This window comes from Dipodomys merriami, unplaced genomic scaffold, assembly GCF_024711535.1.
Source record: "Dipodomys merriami isolate MVZ:Mamm:240054 unplaced genomic scaffold, mDipMer1.0.p SCAF_2270, whole genome shotgun sequence".
Lineage (NCBI taxonomy): Eukaryota > Metazoa > Chordata > Mammalia > Rodentia > Heteromyidae > Dipodomys > Dipodomys merriami.
In genome coordinates, this window is record NW_027203683.1 from 14,826 (window position 1) to 33,551 (window position 18,726).

An 18,726-nucleotide genomic window follows, 5' to 3' on the forward strand; every position below is an offset into this window, starting at 1 on the left:
AGCCAAGCCCAGGCTCGGCGCCTCTGGGAGCCCGCAGCTCGTCCGGCCTTCCGGTGGCCGCGGCTTCGCTGCCCGGCCGGGAGCAGCCGCGGTGACGGGCGCGGGCCTCGGCGGGCCTGGGGCCGGGAGCAGCCGCGGTGACGGGCGCGGGCCTGGGGCCGGGAGCAGCCGCGGTGACGGGCGCGGGCGCGGGCCTCGGCGGGCCTGGGGCCGGGAGCAGCCGCGGTGACGGGCGCGGGCCTCGGCGGGCCTGGGGCCGGGAGCAGCCGGGGTGACGGGCGCGGGCCTCGAGCCCGGAGCAGCCGGGGTGACGGGCGCGGGCCTCGGCGGGCCTGGGGCCGGGAGCAGCCGGGGTGACGGGCGCGGGCCTCGGCGGGCCTGGGGCCGGGAGCAGCCGCGGTGACGGGCGCGGGCCTGGGGCCGGGAGCAGCCGGGGTGACGGGCGCGGGCCTGGGGCCGGGAGCAGCCGGGGTGACGGGCGCGGGCCTCGAGCCCGGAGCAGCCGGGGTGACGGGCGCGGGCCTCGGCGGGCCTGGGGCCGGGAGCAGCCGCGGTGACGGGCGCGGGCCTCGGGCCGGGAGCAGCCGGGGTGACGGGGCGGCGGCGCCTCTGCCGTCCGGAGTCGAGGCCCAGTGCGAACGGGGGCCTTGGGGCCCCGCGCCCTCCCCCGGCCCGGGCCGCCCGGCCGCGCGTGCGTGTCGCCGGTCCCGCGCCTGAGCTGACCGGAAGCCGGCAGCGCGCGGGGCCTCCACCTCGGCCAGACGCCACGCTCTGGGTCTGAGAGTTCGTGGGTCGGGCCCGGCTGTCCCCTGCGCGGCGATGACGCCCCGTGGGCGCCGAGGCCCCGGGCCCGGAGGAGGCGGTGGGCCCGAGCCCCTGGAAGGCGGGAAGCCGAGGCGGGGCCACCGCGAGCTTGCCGCGGGTGGCCTGCGCGATGGGCGTGGTCAAAGGGGGCGGGGCTGCCCGTCAAAGCCGCGGCGTCTGACCGCAGGGGCGGGGCCTGTGGCGAGGGGGAGCTGCCCGGAGCGGAGGGGCAGGGCCTGATTTGACAGGGTGGAGCGATTGGCTGATGGGCGTGGCCAGGTCTGGATGGGCGGGGTTCCGCGGAGCCGCCAGGACGAGGAGGGGCCTGGAGGTGGGGGCGTGGCCAGGTAGATCGCGGCCCGGTCAGTGGGGCGGAGGCCGCGAAGAGGTTCAGGGAGGAGGACCGCGTAGGGGGCGTGGCCTTGCGGTGGGGGCGGGGTCACACGGAGTGAGCGGAGCGGGACCCAGCCGGAAGGGCTGGTCAAGGGCGGGGCCTGGGTGGGGCGAGGCCGGGCGGGCGGGCTTCTGCGGCAGCCCACTTCCTCTGGAGCCTCGGCCCGGCGGAAGTGCGTCAGTTGTTATCCGCTCCGGGCGCCGCTGCTCCCGCGGCCGCCTCACGATCCCGACGCCCGGGAGCTCGGCCGCCCGCCGCCGCCGCCGCCGCCCGCCGCTCGCCGCTCACCATGGGGCGCTGCCTCCGGGGCCCGGCCGAAGGCCCCTGAGCGCCGTCCGTCCGCCAGCGCGTCGGGCCGGGGGCCCCAGGCCGCGCGGCGCCCGGGGCCGAGAGCCCGCGCCCGGCATGCCCGGCCCGGCCCTCCGTCCGGCCCGGCCCCGAGCCCGCGCGGCGACCTCGCAGCCCGACGGCGCGGCGTAGCAGGCGGCGCGGGGCGCCAAGGTCACCGCCGCGGGGCCGCCATGGAGGCCAAGGTCCGGCCGAGCCGGCGCTCGCGCGCCCAGCGGGACCGCGGCCGGCGCCGGGAGGCCGCCCGCGACGCCCGTGCGCAGAGCCCGTCGTCGGGCGACGAGCCGGAGCCCAGCCCCGGCAAGGAGAACGCGGGTCTCCGCGGCGCGCCGGCCCCGCGCCCCGCGCCCCGCGCCGCGCGGCCCCCGAGGCGGCGACGGCGAGAATCCAGCTCGCAGGAGGAGGAGGTCATCGACGGCTTCGCCATCGCCAGCTTCAGCACGCTGGAGGCCCTGGAGGTAGGTGGGCACGGGGGAGCCCCAGGCCGCGCGCCCCAGCCCCGGCCGGAGGAGTCCCGGGGCCCCGCCGCCCCGGGGGTGGCGTTGTTGCCTGCTGATCTCTGCGTCCCCAGAGCGCGGGGCAGCTCGGCCGTGTGGGCTGGGAGGCGGTGGCTCGATGACCACTTGGGATCCTCCCGTTGAGCCCCCCTGGCTCTGTTCGAACTTCTCTTGTTGGGCAGCCCGCTGCCGGGAAGTAGACGGGTGAAGGCTGTTGGTGTCTGGCTGAATTGTCCTGGACGATACTTGCGGAGCACATACCAACTGCCCATCTTGTCTGAACTCGGGTGGGCGGGAAAGGAAGTGAAGCACTGCCAGGAAGATAGCAAGCGGGATGGGAAAGGAGCTGCTGGGTCCCACAACTCAGGTGGGCCGCCATGCTGCCAGGCCCTGGGACACCTCGAGGCCTCTTCCTGCCCTGCTGGCCCCCAGGAACGCAGAGACCTCCATCTGCGTGAATACTTACTCGGGAGTCCTGCTGGGCTTTGGGGACCAGGGATCACTGTCCAGCCCTCCTCACTCCCTGGGGGCCTGACAGGTGGCCAGGGATTCCAGTTTCCTGGGTAAGCTTTGGGGAAGGGATGATGCTCACTTCATGTCCCTAATGGAAAGTTCTTGCCAAGCTCAGGCCGACTCTGGAGTCTTGCTGGGTCTGTAGAGAGCCACAAGATTAGGTGCTGACAGTCACGGGAAGTAATCTTGGGACCACGTTGCCACTTTCTGTCTAGACAGTTGGCTGGACAGAGATGTGAGGTGCCTGTGAGTGGAGGGCCAAGCAGGGTCTGATAGCTTGCACTCTCCATGCTATCCAGTGGTCTGCACTGTGCACACCTTGGAAACGAGAGGGGTCCTGGACACACAAACCAGGGGTCCTGGGATAATCGGCGGGATAGCCCATCTCCAGCATTGACCCGCGCTGATCTGAACTGAGGAAAAAATGGCCCAGCGTTTTCCGCCTTCATGATAATTATGGTGGGAATTTTCTCATGTTATAGCCAGGCCTTGTGCTCTTTCTCTGTAGCTTACAAGACTGCCAGCAGTGTCCCATGTTCCACATGTGGGACTGCATACCTGCCCCACCTCTTCTTTCTGCCAGGAGGGGAAAAAATAAAAACTAACCATGGCCCAAGCTTTGGACACTCAGCACTTTCTCATCCCTTCTGCTCTTCATACGTTATTCTCTGTTGGGTGTCTGGCCTCACAGCCACCTCACCTACTGTCCTGTGCCTGAGTACTGTCTTCTGTGGTTGTAGTTTAGCCCAGGTGTTGCTTTGAACCTCATCTGGAGTATCCCTCCATCCCTCCCATCCCATGTACTTTGTTCCTTGTTATCCCCATTCTGTGACACCACTGGTGTCCCCTTTGCCTCTCCCTATGAGAGCTCATTAGCTGGAAGAAAATAGACTCTGTTCCCGTTCCTGTCGGCTCTCAGTGCCCAGAACAGAGCTCAGTTCATAGGGAGTACCTTGTGCACATTTATGCAGCTAAGGAGGGTGTGAGAGAGGAAAGGAACTGCCTTTCAGGAAGGCAGGCTACTAACTGTCGAAGGTCAAAGCAGCACGTCGTCGTCATGAGCTGAACCCATTTGGATTTAAGTGCTCTAGCCGGGTGGCTCACTGCTCCCCAGGCTGTGGACAGTTGGCCTGGGGGACTTCTGCAGGCTCAGACCAGCCATGCTCCATGCCTGTCTGAGCTCACTTCAGAAAAGTACAGGACTTCTAGGCAAGTCACAACGTTCATTTCGGCCAGAGGAGGCTTGGTCGGCCTTGTTTCTTACTAAAGTATAGTGATTCCCTGTTCCCCCTACCCCCACAAGTCCAGATAATGCATAATCACATTCATTGTAATAACTGGTTCAGTGATATTCACTCTGCCAGTCCGTTTTTATCAACATGAATTTATCTTTTTTTTTTTTTTTTTTTGTTGGTCGTGGGGCTTGAACTCTGGGCCTGGGCGCTGTCCCTCAGCTCTTCACCTCAAGGCGAGTGCTCTACCACTTGAGCTACAGCGCCACTTCCGGTTTTCTGGTGGTTTATTGGAGATAGGAGTCTCACGGTCTCTCCTGCCCGGGCTGGCTTTGAACCGCGATCCTCAGATCTCAGCCTCCTGAGTAGCTAGGATTACAGGCGTGAGCCACCAGCGCCCGGCTATGAATTTATCTTTCAAATGACCCTAAAAGGAGGCTGGTCAGCCTCACTCCACAGATGGGAACATTGAGTCATAGTGCATTGAGTGCTAAGTACACAGCCTGCGCAGTCAATGTGTGCTCCCTGCGGCGCGCATGTGGGAAACTCAGAAGGAAGATGCCGGCTGCATGCCCAGGGGCCACAGTCACTCCACTTCAGACCTAGGGGCTATTCTAACCTGTTGGTACTGTTTGAGTATAGCCCCAAAGGCAGCTCATCCAACCTTTCCAGGTACAGTGATAGGTGTGAGCCGCAAAATAGCAGGTCAGATCTAGGAGAAGTGAGTTTTATGTATAGAAGTGTCTGTTGCCTTTGAGCCCCTTCTTATGCGGGCCCCTTGCTCCGGGTTCCTGGAGCCCACATGGCCCTCATCCCTCTACGTGCCCTGTGTTTGCCCTGTAGGGGAGCGGTCCCCTCTACATACCCTGTGTTTCCCCTGTGGGGGAGCGGTCCCGCGGTCCCTTTGTACTTGAGTGGAGGCCAGCAGGTGCTCCCCCAGTGTTATGGCAGAGGCTGTCAGCCCAGGGGGCCTAGTTTAGTTACCCACTGGCTCAGATCAGAGTGTTCATGGTGGTGGTACTGAAGATACGTTTGCAGGTAGATTTCACAGGTGCTTTGCAGGCCTGAGCCTTGTCCCTTTAGACCTTCTCCGTTAGGGTAGGAAGGTAATTCAGGACTAAAGTAAGGAAACAGGGACACTTGGCCAGTTTGTCTCTCTTTCCTGTGACAACTGTGTCCTAGTTGTACCGACAAGAGGTAACTGAGGGCCCCTGCTCTCCCCTCTCCCCCAGGCAGTGGGAGTGAACAGCAGGAGCAGCCATTGCTCCTGCCTAGGGAGCACTTGTGCTGAGAGGAACTTCCTAGGTTGTGCCAGACACAAGGAGCTGACCTCAGGCCACAGAACGGGTTATGCTGGTACCTGTATCCCCTGGGAGGCAGGCCAAGCCCTGCTTCCAGCCCCAGGCAGACTTGTATCTTCCAGGCTGACTGGTCCTGCATAGTGCCTCTCCCCACCCCCCCAGCCCCCCTCCCTGCCTTGATTCACAGTGCTGTGATCCAAGCGCTGGGAGGCAGCCTTTGCTTGGAAGTACTTGTGCTACTGGCCTGGATAGAAACTACTTTCTGGTTTGACATTCCTGTAATTGTTTCTTAAAATTTGTTCTTAATTGTTCTATTTCAACCAGCAGACTAACTCACCTGATTCAAAAGTGAAACTGTGGAAAGATGAAATGGGAAAGATGGATGAAAAGGTGACTTTGAGACACCTGCATAGAGTTCCTGTGTGGGGACATAGCCAGGTACAGCTGTACCATCCACCTAGGGAAGGAGTCATTGCCTGTATCCTTGTACTGGGGGTAAAGTTGGAAAGGAAAATGCCTAAAATACTAGCTGTAGTGCATTTATGTATCTCTCCATTCTCAGGTCAGCATGTTACTTTGATAACCCACAAAAATCAGCACAAAACCTCAAGAATTCCACATTAGCTGGATGTCAGTGGGTCACGCCTGTAATCCTAGCTATTCGAGAGGCTGAGCTCTGAAGATTGTGGTTGGAAGCCAGCCTGGGCAGAAAAGTCCCTGTGAGACTCTTATGTCCAATTAACCACTCAAAATCCGGAAGTGGTGCTGTGGCTCAAGTAGTAGAGCGCTAGCCTTGAGCACAAAAAGATTCAGAGACAGTGCCCAGGCCCTGAGTTCAAGCCCCACAACTGACCCCCCCCCCAAAAAAAAGAAAGAAAGAAAGAAAGAGTTAATTCCACATTAGCCTTTCCAACATGCATCCAGTCCCCACTTCAAGACTGTCCTGGGTGAGCTGGCTCAGGCTGTGACTAGCAGAGCCTATCATCCAGCAGCAGACGGGACCTCTGGGGGCAGGGTGCAAGCCAGGAGCCCACAGGTTCTTGGGGGGCTGCTGAAATTTGGAGGTGCCCTCCCTGGGCTGCGTTCTGGAGGTTCTGGGGGTGGGTGCTCTGAGGGGATGGTACACTGGAACCTGGCCATCTTACGTGGACAGGAATGGAGCTGCAACATCAGGGTATCCGGGCTCATTATTAGTGAGGAAAGCTCTGGCAAAGGGCTGTTTTCCATTTAGGAATCTGTCTCCTGATCTCTAGGTGGGGAAACTGAGCCCCGTGAGGCAGTGTGCTTTGGCCACAGTCATGGAACTGCAGCCTACAGCCTTGCACAACCCAACCAGAGGAGCTGTTAGCCTCAGCCCCTTCAGAAAACCACAGTGGGTAGAGACTGGTCCCTTTTTGTGTGTGTGTTGTCAGTCGTGGGACTTCAATCTGGGCCTGGGTGCTAGTTTATTGGAGATAAGAGTTTCACGAACTTTCCTGCCTGGGCTGGCTTTGAACCGTGTTCCTTAGTTCTCAGCCTCCTGAGTAGCTAGGGTTACAGGCGTGAGCCACCAGTGCCCGGCTGGTCCCTTTTGAGAGAGTAAATGGACATGGCATGTAAAAGCCAGAGCATCCCTGGTCTCTAGACGGTCATTAATGCCCACCACATCCTGAGCAGCCCATGTAGCACCAGATTCCCTGTTGGAGCCTGCAGCTCTTGGCCTGACTTGGCTAGCACTGTGGTAGAACAGGGCCTGCACCTGTTCTCTCCCCCTCCCCCCTTCCCTGTGGCTCCCCGAGAGGTCTCACTTTCTCCCCGTGTGTACTGCATCCCCAGCAACCCCCTGCCCTGTGTTGCGGCCTGTCCTTCTGACTTCTTGGGCCTGTCACCTCTTGTCTGGGATTTCCAGAGCTCGCTGGGTCCCTACTGTGGCCTTATGGTTCCCCCTTCCCCCTTGGGCCTTGGAATTGGTCTGCTGTGCCCCGAAGGTTCTTTCCCCAAGCGTGCCTGTGAGCTGCACGCCTGACTTGACTGCCTGTTCTACTTGAACTCTTCCTGTCAGGCCGTGGTTGCCTGGCAGCCAGCAACTTTCTGCTGTGTCCAGGGGACATGTCTGTTTTTAGAGGGGAGGGTACTGAGTTGCAGATACAGATGCTCTGTATTTATGAGCTTCCCTAGGCATCCTGGCTTGGTCACGTGGTCACTTGAGCCATTGCCTGAGAAGATGTGTAGGAGATACACTCCAAAGAGAGGCGTTCCCTCCTGATTTTTTTTAACCTTTAGTGTATTTAATTAATCATTTTTAAAAATCTTTTTGTGCCTGTCCTGGGGTTTGAACTCAGCATCTAGGCACTGTCCCTAAAGGGCTTCTTTTGCTCAAGGCCTGGTGCTCTACCACAGCTCCACTTGGGGCTTTTTTTTTTTTAAAGAAGTTTATTGAAAATTAAAGTGTCATTGACTTTCCTGCCCAGGCTGGCTTCAAACCACAATCCTTAAATCTCAGCCTCCTTAGTAGCTAGGATTACAGGGTGAGCCACGAATACTTGGCTTGTTTATTTATGTATTTATTTTCAGATTTATTTTATTTTTAAATTTGTGCAAGTACTCAGGGCCTTGTGTTCTTGCTGGCTTTTTCACTCAAGGTTAGACTACCACCAGCTGAGCAATGCCTCCCACTTCTGACTTCTACTGGTTAATGGAGTTACCAGTCTCCAGATCATCGGATCTCAGCCTACTGAGTAGCTAGGATTATAGGCTGGAACAGGCTCCTGGTCACCTTGGTATTTTGTGTGTGTTTGTTACTCTTGAGTAGAAACTTTGTTGCACTTATGTTCTTTCTTTCTTTCTTTCTTTCTTTCTTTCTTTCTTTCTTTCTTTCTTTCTTTCTTTCTTTCTTTCTTTCTTTCTTTCTTTCTTTCTTTCTTTCTTTTTGGAAGTAGTGGGACCTGAGCTCTGGGCCTGGGCGCTGTCCCTCAGCTTTTCAGCTCAAGGCTAGCACTCTACCACTTGAGCCACAGCACCACTTCTGGCTTTTTCTGAGTATGTGGTGCTGAGGAATTGAACCCAGAGCCTCATGCATGCAAGGCAAGCACTCTACCACCGAGCTACCTTCCCAGCCCCACTACACTTTATTTGCTAATAATGATTACTACTGTTATTACAAGAATTCTATTTGCCTATGTGTTATCTGCACCAAAGTAATCCTCTGAGTTCTCTTTCCTACTGATAGCTCCTTGAGGGTTCTTTCTCCCTCAGGCCCCTGTTGGCCAGTACTGTAGTGCAGGGTTTCCGTCCATGCCTTCCTGTATTTGTTAGCACTTCCAAAGCTGTTTGTGAGCATCCATACATCTTGGTTGAAGAAGTCTTTCCTGTTCCTTGCTTCTGGTTACGGTGTCTCCGGTGGACATAGACAAGGAAGCCTCTGTCTGGGCCTTGCTCACTGAGCTGGGTTTTCTCTCCTGTGTCCGCAGCTACCCTCACACCTGGGGCATAGTTGTGCGTGGCCTGGAGAGCAAGGTCCCTCCCATTCCAGATTGCTGTGGCTGAAGTTTGTTTGTTTTTTTTTTGGGTCCGGTTGTGGGACCTGAACTCTGGGCCTGGGTGCTATCCCTCAGCTCTTCAGCTCAAGGCTAGCGTTCTACCACTTGAGCCATAGCTCTACTTCCGGCTTTTTTCTTTTTGCTTATGTGGTGCTGAGGAATCGAACCCAGGGCCTCGAGCATGCAAGGCAAGCGCTCTACCACTGAGCCACCTTCCCAGCCCCTGTGGCTGAAGTTTCGCCACCACATGCCCACAGGGGTCTGTGGCTATCTTGTTCCACTGGCTATTATATTCTTGTTGGGAGCCACTCTTGTCTTTTGTTGTACTCTGTAACAAAGTGTGACACACCTGCTTTCTCAGAACTGACCAGAGAGCTGGGCACTGGTGTCTTACACCTGTAATCCTACTACTCAGCAGGCTGAGTTCTGAGGATCCCGTTTTGAAGCCAGCTGGATAAGAAAGTCTGTGAGCCCAGTACCAGTGGCTCATGCCTATAATCCTAGCTACTCAGGAGGCTGAGATCTGAGGATTGCAGTTCAAAGCCAGCCTAGGTAGGAAAGTTGGTAAGACTCTTATCTCCAATAAACCAGTAAAAAACCAGAACTGGCACTGTGGCTCAAGCAGTAGAGCACTAGCCTTGAGCTGAAGAGCTGAGGGACAGCGCCCAGGCCCAGAGTTCAAGCCCCATGACTGACCCCCCCCCCCAAAAAAAAAAAAAGGAAGTCTGTGAGACTCTTACCTCCAATTAACCACCAGAAAACAGGAAGTGGAGCTGTGGCTCAAAGTGGTAGAATGCTAGTCTTGTGCAAAAAAGCTCAGGGACAGGCCCAGATCCTGAGTTCAAGCCCCGTGATCAAAAGCAAGAACTGGTCGGTGTTCTCAGATCCTGGTGTACAGCCTTGTTCGCTGGTGACTGGTTAAGATGATTTTTGGTGGAACAACAGATAATGGGGGAGACTGGAACAGTTGGCCAGAACAGGTGAGGGCTGATCAAGGAGGGGAGAAACACAGTCTGGATTTTCAAGATCAAGTGGTCCCTTGAAGAGGGGATCTGTGGGCTGAAGCCAGGATGGAGAGAGTCCTGTTGTCTGGGCCAGCACTGTCCATGTGAAAGGCTCAGGTCAGTGCTGCCTGGCGCAGAGCCCCAGGCGCCCAGGAGGAGCCCCGTCTGCCCAGGATCCGCGTGTCTCTTCCATCTGGGCTGACCCTCAGCACTTCTCCCCTAACTCGTTCCCTCAAGTAACCACAGGCCGCAGAGACCCTTCCGCCTCCCCCAGGCCAGAATTCAGGCCCAGGGTTGGGCTCGGACCCACTCTCTCTCATCTGCTAGGACGACCTGATCCCTTCTTAGTGAGCAGAGGGCAGACTCTGACTCCTCCCATGTTGCCTGTGGCACTGTCCTTTTCCCCTGTGTAAGGGACAACATCCAGGGAGCCTCTGGGTCCCTGAGTCAAGGCCGGGCATTCATTGCATGTGTGTGTATGTGCAAGTCTATGCATGTATGTGTATCTGTCCTCCAGATATCTCAAGGGCTGACACCACTGCCCAGACCCCAGGGCTGCAGGATCCTGTGATGTGTGGAGGGGGCACGTGGCACATGACAGGGGTGGCTTGTGGCTGACCTGCCTCCTCTTTTCCTGCAGGCTAGGTGGGCTGCTCTTTGTAATAACAAAGGTTATGTGACAAGGTGGGGTGGGGAGCAGAGGCCCGCAGCTGATAAGAGCAGCTTGGGCTTGCCACCCTGAATATCCTACCTGTTTGTAGCTGAGCATCTGTACATGACCAGGCAGGCTAGCAGAATCCAGTTCTGTCCTCATTCCCTGTCTTAAGTGTTTGTTGAGCATCAGCTGTGTTCCAGGCCTACTCACCAGTGAGTTTCAGGAGGGCAGTAAGGAAGAGGCTGTCGGTGTCTGAGGAGAACACACAGGTGCTCAGCATTCTGGGGAAGTGCTCCTGGCTCCAAAGGGATAGAAATGAGGCTCCCTGAGGACATTTCTCCTCTGAGAGCTGCAGTAGGCTTTTTTTTTTTTTATGTTGCTGTTGTTCGTTTGCTTGCTTGCTTGTTTGTTCTGTTCCTGGGGCTTGAACTCTGGGCGTAGGCCTGTCCCTGAGCTTTTGTGCTCCAGGTTAGCACTCTGTCACTTGAGCTTCAGCTCCCCTTCTGGCTTTTTTGGTAGTTTAGTGGAGATAAGAGTCTCACAGACTCTCCTGTGATTCTCAGATTCAGCCTCCTGAGTAGATAGGATTACAGACATGAGCCACTGGTGCCCAGTTGCCAGGAGCTTTTTGGTGTATCTGTGGAAAGCTGAAATGTGGATTTTTAGTCCTCAGTGCTGTGCTCAAGATTGAGGGGGTTAGGTGATAAGCCAGTGCTGGGGAGTGTGTCAGCTTGCTGTTTGCAGCATGGAACAGGTACACATGTGTGCGTGCAGGCATCCGGATACCTGGCCAGCCTGGAAGATAGCGTCTTAAAGTCAGGCTATACAGGGGGAGGCACAGTTTCTTGGCTTTGGGAGCAAGTAGCCAGGACGTGGAACCACACATGCAGCTTAGCTGGAGGTGGTGCCTGCTCACTTGGCTTCTCCAGCTGTAAAGAGGACAGTGGCAGCTTTGTGTTGCTGACTCACAGCCTCATGGAATGGCTCCACCTCAAACCCAGGCCAGTTCCCCATAGACGATGCTGCCAGTTACAAGTGAGTGCTCAGATGGCAGAAACAGGAATGCTGGCATTCGTCGGATGTAGTACCACCCCTGGTGCCAGGTGCGCCTCTAGGACTTGGGATGCGTTAACTGTCCTATCCTCAGCAGCCACTGAAGAGGATGCTGTTGTTCTCATCCTGCAGGCACGTGTGAGATACCGTCCAAATCTACAGTGCTGGTAATTGGTAGTGTGAGAATGCAGGCCTGGCTCCCTCCTTCTGGGCAGGCCCCTCTCCCCACCCCACCCCACCCTCACGATGGCCCTCCATTCCCCCAGTTTCCTTACGTTCACAGTCTAGGCCTCCCTCTCCCTCAGTAACACGAAGATTCCTCACAGGACCACACTGTCCAGTCAGAACCCCAGTCTTGGGCCTGAAGTGCTAATCCTATCTCCAGCCAGACCTTGCTTTCCTTCTGCCCAACACTTCGTGTGCCCCACATTGCCTGTCCTTCCCACATTGGGGTTGGGATGCCCCTGAGGCCTGTACTCCTAGCCCAATCCCAGGAACCCCAGCCACTACTCAGGGGGAGCTGGCCCCAGTGCGGGTGGGGCGGCACGGCAGCCACACAGTGCCCCTTGGCATGGACGTGCCTTCTCCACAGCCTCAGACACTTCTTCCCTGTGAACTCCCAGAGGAATCTGTCAGACACAGTGGAGGCGCATATGCCAGTTCTTTCCATCTCCCTGCTCCATGGCTGGGCTCTGCCTGTGCTTACCTCCAGGCTCAGGGAAGGCCTTAGTACGTTTCCCAGCAGGGCAGCCATTCTTTCCCAAGCTCCTGGACTTCTCAGCTAGCTGGGCCTAAGAGACAAATGTCTGAGCTCTGTCTAGACGATTGGTTCAAATCTATAGGTTTCCCTTACCATACACTTGTATAGTCCTGTGTATCTCTGGGCCTTGGTTTCCCCATCTGTGGGAAGGATGAAGAGGTAAAATATGCCTCCTCTCCTGCCTCCTGATGATGGCTCAAGGGTTCTGGAATAGTCTGGAATCCTGTTCCCCTACACCTTCCTTGTTTGCCCTTGCAGCCTTGCTCTGGGCTTCTCTTTTCTCTAAGCCGATCCAGCCCCAGTCCTGCTGGACCTTGTGCCCACACCTTGCTGGTTAGTACTGGTGGCAGATGCAGGGGTGGCCCAGCTTCAGGCATCATCTCTGCCTGTCCCATCCTGGCTCACCCTGAGTCTTGAGTGAGACACTTAGGTGGCTACCTCTGTGCTCCAGAAAGGCTCTAGGGAAGCAGGGTCGTCCACCCAGCCTGGTGACACCTGAGCAGCAGCTGTGCTGTGATTGGGAGGGGCCTAAAGTGGGACCAGAGTCAGACCTGAGCCATCTCACTATGGGGATCCATGGCCTCGGGCCTTGGGGGTGTGGAGAGGCTGTGACTGCGGGCAGATAGATGGGTGTCCGTGGCCCCACCGTGGACCCCTGCTCCAAGGCCAGGGACGGTGAGTCAGGTAACACAGGCCCCAGAGTGGATTCTCCATCTCAGAAGTCCTGATGTACAGAAAGGGCCCCAAGGGGCCCAGTTCCCAATAACAGATGTTGGCCATGTATACTGCTCTGTTCCGTGAGGCCAGCTACTCAGAACCCAGTCTGCAGCCTCAGCTGGCCTCCTCTGTGTCCCCCTCCTGGGACCACCCTGCTTGTCCTGACTCCACACCTAGTGCACTCCCGTTGTTCATCTGAATCTAGATGATCTCATTTCTTTCTCCCTTTCCTTTTTTTTTTTTTTTTTTTTTGGTTGTTGTTGTTGTGCTGATCCTGGGACTTAGCTTAGATCTCAGCCTACTGAGTAGCTAGATTACAGGCGTGAGCCACTGGTGCCCTCTGGATACCTAAACACATATTCCTCTGCCCGCCCCCCCTTGTCGGTCATGGGGTTTGAACTCTGGGCCTGGGCACTGTCCCTGAACTCTTCAGCTCAAGGCTAGCACTGTACCACTTGAGCCCCAGCACTACTTCCAGCATTTTCTGTTTATGTGGTACTGAGGAATCGAACCCAGAGTTTCATGCATGCTAGGCAAGCACTCACCACTGAGCCACCTTCCCAGCCCTTTCTTTCTCTTTTTAGCTGTGGAAAAGCTCATGTGTTTAGATCATGCAGAACCTAGATCCACGAGAAAGCCGGGTAACATGGGTCAGGCCTGGAAGGCTACCTACCAGTATTCCACCCCTGCAAATTGTCACCCTTGGGGGATTTCCTTTGTCCTGCTCAGCCTTGAGCCAAGAGAAATTCTGCCAAAAGAAGATGCTGGGATTGAAGGGCAAGTTGGAAGTGAAAGAAAAAAAAAAAAACTATATTAGGCTCAGAGCACAGAGACTGGGCTCAGACCCCAGAATCACTTGCCTGGATGGACATTGACTGAGGCAGCAATCTGTAAAGGTCCCCGTAGGGCCAGCAGTGGCTGATTCAGATACCAGGCCACTGTCACCTGTGTTGCCCCACCTGACTTTGGCTCCTCTCTAGGTAGCACTGCCTATAGCCATCTACGTTTTCTCCAGGTGATCCCTCTAACCAGATGGTGCTAGGCACAGTGCAGGATCTAGACAGAGGTTTGAAAGAATGAAGGCCTTTCACAGGGCCTCGCGGGGGAGGTATGTGAGTATGCAGTTTACAGCAGTACCAGCTACGCCTAGGCCTCTGACACTCTGATGTCCTGCCCCAGTTGTACCCCAGCCTAGTGGTAGTGTGGGCAAATGTGTCACTGCTTCATGTGGCAGCCCTGCTGGGTGGTGGGTATGAGGGTGAAAGCCAAGAGCCAACAGCAGAGTCGTAGAACTGGGACATAGCCAGCGTGGTCTGGCAGCCTTTGGAGTAGGTGAGGGGTTAGTGAGGCTGTGGGATGTGGCTCTGGAGTGCATAGGACACATAGTAGCCAGTTGACATTGGGTGCATAGACAGGAGCAGGAGGGTATCATCACCCGCCACATGGGTTTGGGTGGAGAGCTGGGATTCATTCCACTTTGCTTGGCTGCGGGGACACTTTGCCCCTCACCGGGGTGGTGGGTGGAGGCTGCCTTTGGAGCTCTTGTGCTGGGACAGAGGCAGATGAAGGCCTCGAGACATCTGATTGAGCATGGTACATTGTCTGGGTGGAGGCACACCACAGTCCAGAGAAAAAAGCAAGGAGGAAGGCAACTTCAAGTGAAGTGGCAGGTGGGGGAGCCAGCCATGCGTGCGAGAACAGAGGCTAAGGCCCTAGGGGCAGATAGGAATGAGATTGGAGACTGCATGTTGTCCAGGTGGAGATGCATTTAGGCCAGGTAAGAACTGGCAAGAGGGGCCTACCAGGTGTGAATCTCCTCCTGAGCTCAGAAGTGTGCCCCCTCAGGGTCCTCCCAAGTGATGGGCTTTCCCTATCTCTCCCTGCAGAAGGATATGGCCCTGAAGCCACAGGAGCGGAAAGAGAGGTGGGAGCGTCGCCTCATCAAGAAACCCCGGGAGTTGGAAAGCTGCCCATCTGCAGAGCCCAGCGAGAACAGGCAGTCCCTGGAGATGGGCAGCCCAGGGCAGGACTTGGATCCTCAGTGTGATGAAGGGGCCAGGAAGGTTCCGCTACAGCCCTCCAAGCAGGTGAGTGCCTGGTCCCTCCCCTTGGGCACTGTGACTGGGTCTTCCCCGAGGCCGCGCAGCACCTGGACACTAAACCATCAGTGTCTGACCTGCCTGGCAACACCCTCCATCGTTGTCAGGCTCAGGGCAGATGAGCAGGGGCTAGGCTGGCTGTAGCGGTGCAAGAACTCGCCCCGGCCCCGCTGGAGAGGCCTGCTGGGCCAGTGCTGCTGCCCCTCCCAGGGTGTCCAGAGTAGGTGACAGTGCCACGTGGATAGGCTGGCCCCGTCTCCCGCTGCGCCTGTCAGGTTCCGCCGACTGTAGGTATCCAGGGTGCCCAGGCTGTCTGTAGGAACGTGGAGGCTGGGCACAGTTCTAGGTACAGTTCCGGGTCCCAGGCTGTGCATGTTGTGCTGTCTGCCAAACCTTGGCAGGGGAGAAGGGCTGTTGAGGCACAGGACTTGTGGTTAGTGGTCCAGGTGCGACCAGGAAAGAGGGCTGCTTGCTGGATGGGTTAGGGCTGAGACCAGGAAAAGACTGCTAGGGAAAGTAGAGGTTGGGCTAGCGCTGCCCTGAGCCCTGGGCCAGGCCCGGGCACGACTCATCGCTGCAGCCGTGTTCTTCCTGGAGTCCACACCTTTTCTTCAGAGAGGGGCTCAGAGTGTTGCAGGCTCTACTTTGAGCTCTCTTGGGAACTGGGCTCTGCCAGCAGCATGTCTCAGGGACCTGGGCTGGACGGGGGGTCTGCAAGCACACCTGCCCAGGTGGACACATGCTCTTTCTTCCATGCAGGTGTGCTCCCCAGAAGGGGGGCCGCTCCCAGCCAGCCCTTGGCACCAGAACAGTCCGGCCCAGCAACAGCAACAGCGCCAGCCCAGCCAGCCCAGCCAGCCCCAGGGGCCCCTCCCAGCCCCGTGTCAGCGCTGCCAGCCCCGTCGGGCATCCCCGGACCCTGGGGAACCCTGCCAGCCACAACAGCCACCCCTGGGTCAGCACAGCTGGCCCCAGCGCTCACTTCTAGGCCTGAAACAGCCTGGCCAGCCCCGGCGGTCTCTTCTGGGCCCCGGTCAGCACTGCCGGCCCCAGCGCCTGGTTCCAGCCCCAGATCCGCTCTGCCAGGACCAGCATTCACGCCTGGCACAGCCCTGCAGGCCCCTCTGGGCCCTCCCAGGCCCTAGGCTACGCAGCCAGCGCCTGCGGTCCCTGTCTGCTCCAGGGCACCGCTGCCGTCCACTGCGGTCCCTGCTGACCACCTGTCACCTCTGCCGCCCACTGCGGTCCCTGTTGCCTCCCTGTCACCCTTGCCGGCCCCAGATGGCCGAGTGGCATTGCTGCCGGCCTCTGCGGTCATCAGCTACACCATGTGTTTGTGGCCGGTCCTGTGGGGCTGCCTCCGTTCAGTGCTGCCGGCCCCTGCGGGCCCCGGTAGCCCAGTGCCGGCAGTGCCGGCCATCACAGTCACTCTTCATCATGCACCCATGCCACCAACCTGCCAGATCCTTTGTCGGCCAGTGCTGCTGCCCCCGGCAGGCACTTCTAGCCCATCGTCGGCATAGCCAGCCCCAGAGGTCCCTCCTTGGCCACCCCCACCACCCCCAGCCGTCGCTGCTGAGCCTCAGACAGCCCCAGCAATCAGTTGAAGGCCCAGAGCAGACTATCCCTCCCAAACCTTCCCTGCTGGGCCCCAGACAGTCACACCAACAGAAACGACCCCTCCTGAGCCCAGAGCAGCCCCAGACGCCTAAGCGGTCACTCATGGGCTCAGAGAATCCCTGCCAGCCCTTGCGCTGTCTTCTGGGCCCAGGCCAGCCCCGAAAACCGCAGCCATTGCTTCCCATCCCTGATCGCCCTTCGCTTCTAGGACAGCCAGGCCTGTCCCGTCAGCCTCTCCTGAGACCCCTGTGCCAGCCACGGCGGCAGTCCTTGCTAGACCTGGTGCCCACCCGGCAGTCCCAGCCTTCACTCCTGACTCTGGGCCTTCCCTGTCGGCCCCTGAGGTCTCGGTGGACTCGATACTCTGCCCCAGGGGTGGTCCGCCATGCTCCATCTGTAAGCCCTGGAGCCTGATGCCCACAGGTACTTCCCTGGATGAATTTTGCAGGCCACCTTGGGTGAACCTTGTTCATGGGGTCCTTAGGGCCAGCGTCCCTAGCCCAGCAGGCTAGAGATGCTTTGCTGGACTGACCTGAGGCAAGGACCCCAGCTGTGCCAATCAGGAGAGAGGAGATGTACCCAGAATCTTACCACCTCCACCGCCACCACATGTCAGGGCCTCTTGGTGTCACCGTTTCCCCGTGTGTGTTGCTTTGTGATATACACCCTCTGGGAAAGGACACACAGCCACCCTCAGGGCTGGAAGCCCATTGAGCCCCTCAGCAACTCTCTGTGCCTCTAAACTGCTAACACTGTCTCTGCATCTCTGAGTCTTCTTACGTGTGTAGGTATGCAGGTATGCGTGTGCGTGTGTGTGTGTGTGTGTGTGTGTGTGTGTGTCTGTGGTGTGCCAGGGCGTGTTGACATGTGTGATGGGCGAGTCAGCCCAGGACTCACTTTCTGGCCTCTGCACCCTCTGCCTCCACGTAGATAGCCTAGGTGAACTGGCCAACAGGCGAGCTCTGCGGACCAGGTTTCAGGCCACAGCGCTCTTCTGGAACCTGCCTGAGGAGGGTTCTCCAACTGCAAGATGGGTGGGACCAGGTCTGCCTCTTGGGGGGGCTGCCTCGGCCCAGTGGGGGCAACAGTAGAGCAGCTGCCAGAATCTTCAGGGCAGGTTCCGCTCTCTCCAGACCTCGTCCTTGGCTGTGTTTGGTTCTGTTCTTGGCTGCCCTCATTCAGACTGGCCTTACCTGTAAAGGTTGCTCCTTAAAAGGCTGTCCTATACCTGCCTGTTCACAGCCTGCCACCTGTAGTGAGGGTTACCTACTCCTGCCCCAGAGCCCTCCCCTGCCCCAGAGCTCCACTCAGGTCTCCTGGAGTCTGCAAGGGTGTGCTCAAGAGGAGCTGGTGTCCAGAGGATGGGGGGCTTTCCTGAGACTCCCTAGGCCCTGCGGGAGCCCACAACGTGCTGTTCACAGGCAGACGACTAGGGATCCCCGGTTCTGTGCCCATGCACTGCTAACGCTCAGCTTTTTCCTTCCCTACTTGTGAGGACCCTAGGCCCTGCAGCCTGGCCCCATCCCCCAGCCATGGCAGCTCTGAGCCTTGCCCACCCGGCTAGGTCCCCTTTCTGGTGCTCACCTAAGGCCTCCATCCCATGAATTCAGGGCTTGTTTTTTTGATTAAAGAGAATAAAAAGTGCCATGTGATTATTTTTAATAGTAGCATTTGTAATTTAAAAAGAAAAAACTGTCCTCTAACAGAGGAGCTTCTACGACTAGATTTGGCTCCTGGTTCATTCCTTCTCCGCAGAGGAAGCTCCAGGGAGCCCGTCCTGTGCCCCTCTGGCCTGGCTAGGGAGGGCCGTCCACTCGGTGGTGCTCTTACTTCAGCCTTGGGGGGGAGCACCTGTGAAGGTGGAACCCAGGTTCCCTCCGAGCCTGCCCCACAGGTGGCCAGTTTTGTGTTGTTTAGCAGTGTCCACTCAACAGGGCTGTGCTCCCTTTGGGTGTGCATGGGGGGACCTAGGATTTGAATCATGGCCCCGGCAGAACCTGACTTGTCTGTCCACCTGGGGGTGGGCTGGGGAGAGTTTCTCTGGCAGCTGCCACTGACACAGTTGGCTAGCTCTGTTGTACCAAGAGTAGTGAAGCATGCACCGTGCCTGCCCCTCCCCAAAGACAGGGCTGGTGTCGTCTGTATGTGCGGGCCTGAATGAGTCAAGAGGGCAAGGGCAGAATGGCCGCAGTCCTGTGCATTTGGGGCTGG

The 18,726-nt window shown here is 57.8% G+C and overlaps 1 protein-coding gene across 1 annotated transcript; it reads left to right on the forward strand.

Annotated features, from left to right (window-relative positions):
- Positions 1–1,382: 1,382 nt before the first annotated feature.
- LOC138835093 (microtubule-actin cross-linking factor 1, isoforms 6/7-like) lies at positions 1,383–18,160 on the forward strand. The gene is made up of 3 exons (XM_070033772.1): positions 1,383–2,004; positions 14,683–14,883; positions 15,655–18,160. Exons 1-3 carry the CDS (start codon positions 1,720–1,722, stop codon positions 16,927–16,929), a joined length of 1,761 nt encoding a protein of 586 aa, XP_069889873.1. The 5' UTR covers positions 1,383–1,719; the 3' UTR covers positions 16,930–18,160.
- Positions 18,161–18,726: the final 566 nt, after the last annotated feature.

Coding starts and splice junctions, on each gene's coding strand:
- LOC138835093 (XM_070033772.1), top strand. CDS start 1,720: ATGGAGGCCAAGGTCCGGCCGAGCCGGCGCTCGCGCGCCCAGCGGGAC. Junction 2,005..14,682: donor GCACGCTGGAGGCCCTGGAG/GTAGGTGGGCAC, acceptor CTCTCCCTGCAG/AAGGATATGGCCCTGAAGCC. Junction 14,884..15,654: donor CGCTACAGCCCTCCAAGCAG/GTGAGTGCCTGG, acceptor TCTTCCATGCAG/GTGTGCTCCCCAGAAGGGGG.